The 4,705-nt window shown below is 38.4% G+C and overlaps 1 protein-coding gene across 1 annotated transcript in view; it reads left to right on the plus strand.

Annotated features, from left to right (window-relative positions):
- The window catches only part of smad1 (SMAD family member 1), a gene marked incomplete at its 3' end in the record, with an annotated part of 22,928 nt that extends 18,843 nt beyond the window's left edge, over nucleotides 1-4,085 (plus strand). Inside the window, 4 exon segments of the mRNA XM_014007819.1 lie at nucleotides 613-876; nucleotides 960-1,076; nucleotides 3,428-3,649; nucleotides 3,829-4,085. Of these exon segments, the coding sequence (XP_013863273.1) occupies nucleotides 613-876; nucleotides 960-1,076; nucleotides 3,428-3,649; nucleotides 3,829-4,085 (860 nt within the window).
- Between the last annotated feature and the right edge of the window lie 620 nt (nucleotides 4,086-4,705).

Raw genomic sequence — 4,705 nt, forward strand, 5'->3', positions numbered from 1 at the left:
GAATATTATATTATAGGTGGTCAGGAAATGTTCAAATCTCACTTTATAGTATCACTAATATAAGTAATTGATTTAACAAAACAATAATCCCAATAATCCTCAACTAAACTAGAAAAAAAAATCCTGCGGGTGTGTTTCATGCTAATTCCCGGATAACACATTGCATTAGTGTAGCTAGAAGATAAAGTTTTACTGACAAATAGTTTTCCATGCTTTATGTTGTGAAGAATTAGACTCATATTCTGTTGGTAAAGACCATTATAGTAATATAAGGTTATATTTTTTTTTTCTTGAAGATTAGGCAATTAAAAATTTGTGAGTATAGTCTGTTTTATCTGTTTTTTCAACATCTGTAAATAATTTATATTATTAGGTACTGTGAATTTATTATTTATCTCTAAATTAATGCATTTTTTTAGTTGTTATTAACTGACTCCAGGCAAAACAAAATGTCTTGACTGGCTGAAAATTGCTGCAGATGCAAGTTTTAACTTTTATCCTCATACCACCAATCGAACAAAAAAGTTCCTACAATACTCAGTGGACAAGTTAAATGAGAGAGAAAAAAGTAAAATAAATAAAAGCTCTAAACCTTCATTATTTTGCCTTCAGTGTTGCCTCCTGTCTTGGTGCCGAGGAACAGCGAGTTCAACGCCAAGCACACAATGTTGCCTCGGTTCCGCAACCCTCTACAGCAGAACGAGCCACACATGCCCCAGAATGCCACCTTCCCAGAATCCTTCACTCAGGCAAACACTGTGCCTTTCCCACACTCGTCGGGAAATGGCTACCCAAACTCCCCAGGTAGTGGCAGCAGCGTCACCTTCCCCCATTCGCCATCCAGCTCCGACCCTGGCAGTCCATTCCAGATGCCAGGTAAGATCCGTGGACTTTTCCATGTCTTCCACACCAAACCACGGACAGTCACTTCACTATAATATGTGTACTTCCTGCTGCAGAGACCCCACCTCCTGCCTACATGCCCCCAGAGGAGCAGATGACTCAGGATTGTCCTCAGCCAATGGACACCAACCTTATAGCTCCACCTTTGCCAACGGAGAGCAACAACCAGTCAGGTAATCATGGCGGACACACACACGTGTGTTAACTGAATCTTTGAAAGCTAGATGTAATGAATCATTGCCAGCTTTGAGTCATTACCACTGGAGAGGAGAGCTGAGATAATCCCAGTTTTACAAGTACTTTACTTTACTTTACTTTATTTATTTATTTATTTATTTATTTATTTATTTATTTATTGCTGTTGTTGCTTTTTATTTGAAGCCTTGTTTAAATCTTTCGACTTCCAGACCCACCACTGGTCATTTGTTGGTTTCTATTTCCCCCTTTTTTATATAATCAAACAAACTACTTACGTTTTAGTTTGTATTGTGGTGGCTACATTAAGTAAAAAGATCAGCAACGCATTTAGTTAGTTACAAACTTTTGTTTCAAAGATCCTTTCTTTAATTTGTTGTGGAATGTGTCCACTACTGCAGCTTTCTTCTATGTAGAGCAGGGGTCTCCAACCTTTTTCTCCTAAAGAGCTACTTGCACAAAATGAAATTGACCGAGAGCTACTTTTTGCAACATTTAATTTAAAATATAAAACCATTGGAATAAGCTTGTTTTGCACAAAAAACTCTTGTCTTTAATTCACATGAAACTATTACAAAGAACACTGAATTTACATAATTGTGTTTTTTGTGATTATCCATTCATATTATATTGTATTTTATACTAATAACAGATTTGTGCACAAATAACGTTGTGTAATGGGTCTCTGATTTTTTTCCCGCATTTTTTCCCAGCGGGAAGAAACCCACTGTAGTGACATATACTGCAGCAGGAGGTGTTTCCCAGGAGTTTGGCACAATTTGTCTCAAGGGTCTATGAAAAGTGTGTGTGAAAACGAATGCAACTGTGCGTCGTCTGCCAATCGATCATACTGAGCCCTAAACTGTTTGACAACCAAGGGGAAGGGACATCTATTGATTGATTGGAGTTAAATGAGAGTTTGTTTGGCCAGTGACAAATTAAATTTTGCTTCTCCTAATTTTTCACAAGCACTGAAGAGCTACTTTAAATGAGCTCAGGAGCTACCGGTTGGAGACCCTTGATGTAGAGCAGCTCTACGTAGACAAACACTTTACATTTGGCTGATAAAATGTTAGTCTGCTAGTTGACAAAGAGGCTTTGTCTTTGGGTGAAAACTGCAAAGAGACCTGAAAACCTGAGCAAATCAGGACAGTGGATAATTTTTATGAGGCTTGTAAAAACTGGGCTTATCTCATCTCTCCTCTCCCGGTGGTAATAACTCAAACCTGGTAATGATAACAGTGATTTATTACATCTAGATTTCCAATTAAAAGAGGGGTCTAATAATTGGTTCTATGTCACATTTGTGGTTTTAATGTTGGCAACAGAAATGCATTTGAGAAGTTGTGAGGGGATAAAAATATTCAATGGACATATGTGTGATTCCAATATTACTGGGTCTAAACAACATGGAAAAAAGACATGTTAAAAATGTCTTTGTTTCTCTTCATTTACTGTAGTATGTTATCTCACGATTCAGTTTTAAACTAGACTCTAATGTTAGAAATCACCAATTTACGTAATCTAGCTAAACAGTTTGCTTGTTTACAGTTGATTCACAGTCTCATTTTTTATCCTGTTTGGTGGGCAACTCATTGTTTAGGCAAGTAAAAATAAGACTAGCAATAGTTCAAATGAACAAACAAGCTTTATTTTGGTAAAACGTTGTGGACTTTCTTGCGTTTAAATGAGTCTGGTCACACATTAGGACAGCAGTGATGCTTTTATCTAAACTTTGCTTTCCATCTGAAACCCACAAAGTTTTCTTTTGTATGATTTCGCGCTCAGAGGTAATTCTGCCCTCGTCTGAGGATAGCAGTAGCAGGAAGAGCTGTTGAAAGTTTTGTTAGCTGGAAGTGGGAGTAGGAGGGGGAGGTTTTTTTTTTTATTTCCACAAGCTGCATCCTGTAAGTGGGAGCAGGTTTCTATTGTAGAAAAGCTCTGGGAAGAGGACAGACAAAACACACCTGCCAGCTCAGTGCCATGCTACACAGGAAGTTTGGGAGAGGTATGTGCTTAGATAAACACGATTTATTCTTCTCTCCAGGGTTGGGGCCGGGCTTGGAGTGGATTGAAATAATAAATGTTTGGATACATGCATCAAACTGCATGGTTATAAATGTTTCCACATTGACTTTGTTCAACCATAATAAAAAAATGAAACATTTTGTGTCTTAAATCTTCATTATTCTGGATTACTTGGTTGAATATGAATGAGCAAGTTGCATAGATGAGCAAAATGATTTAGCATTGGTAGCTTATCTTTGTTTCTGCTCAGACCGTGTACTTGGCTTCGCTCCTTTGACCTGTTAATGCATTTCCTGTGCAGATGGGCAGCGCGTGGCCTACGAGGAGCCGAGGCACTGGTGCTCTATTGTTTACTACGAGCTCAACAATCGTGTCGGGGAGGCGTTTCAGGCGTCCTCCACCAGCGTGCTTGTCGATGGCTTCACAGATCCCTCCAACACCCGCAGCCGGTTCTGCCTCGGCCTGCTCTCCAACGTCAACCGCAACTCTACGATCGAGAACACCCGGCGGCACATCGGCAAAGGTGAAAACACTGGAGGAGAACTTGTCAATAACAGCAACGCTGTAGATCAGCTGTAGATGAGACTAAATTGGTGCATCTTCTTGGTGGGGCACAGGCCGCACCAAAACAATAACAACAAATCGATTGTTTGCATGGACTTCAGGTTGACCACACTGATGGTTTTGTTTTTTGTTTCTTAGGTGTGCACCTGTACTACGTTGGAGGGGAGGTGTATGCAGAGTGTCTGAGTGACAGCAGTATTTTCGTCCAGAGCCGTAACTGTAACTATCACCACGGCTTCCATCCCACAACTGTTTGCAAGATTCCCAGTAGATGTAGCCTGAAGATTTTCAACAACCAGGAGTTTGCCGAGTTGCTGGCTCAGTCTGTCAACCATGGCTTCGAGGCTGTTTATGAGCTCACCAAGATGTGTACCATTCGCATGAGCTTTGTTAAGGTACTTGTTTGGTTTTTCTTCTTAAATTAGCTAATGTTTGGTTTTTGGATTGTCAATAATAAAAGTAAAGATGTTTGGTTTTAATTGACCACAGTTAAGTGGCCGTTTCATAACTTTTTACCATCAATACGTTAATATGAACATGTGCTACGCTTTCAAGGTGCCAAACTTATCTGTAATCTTTAAAACTGGTCTTGATCTGATTACTTTTAACTTTTCCAAAATAGTTAAAAAAGGAATTAGATAAACTAAACAAAAACTTACCAAGAAGGTTCTCCAGAAAGCTTGAGAATTGTTAATCAAGATTACTTAAAAGATTACAAGTCTGGTTCCTTAGAAAGGAAATCTGTAGACATGTGAGATTTAGATTTTAATATGATAACTCATAACCCTAGTAGTAGTAGTACAAACGATCTAAAAGTTATAATCTAGGCATTTCTCTGTAATCTACAAGTAAGCAAAAAATGAGCAATTCATAATTTTCAAAAACAAATATTAGGAGTCAAAGAAATGCTAAACAGCAAAAACTAATAACTGTAACTGAAAGGGTTTTTCTTTATTACATTACATTAAAGTTCATTGTGTGTGTATCAAATAAAGTTTTGAGTACATTACAAATG

This window comes from Austrofundulus limnaeus, unplaced genomic scaffold (assembly GCF_001266775.1).
Source record: "Austrofundulus limnaeus strain Quisiro unplaced genomic scaffold, Austrofundulus_limnaeus-1.0 Scaffold44, whole genome shotgun sequence".
Taxonomy (NCBI): Eukaryota; Metazoa; Chordata; class Actinopteri; order Cyprinodontiformes; family Rivulidae; genus Austrofundulus; species Austrofundulus limnaeus.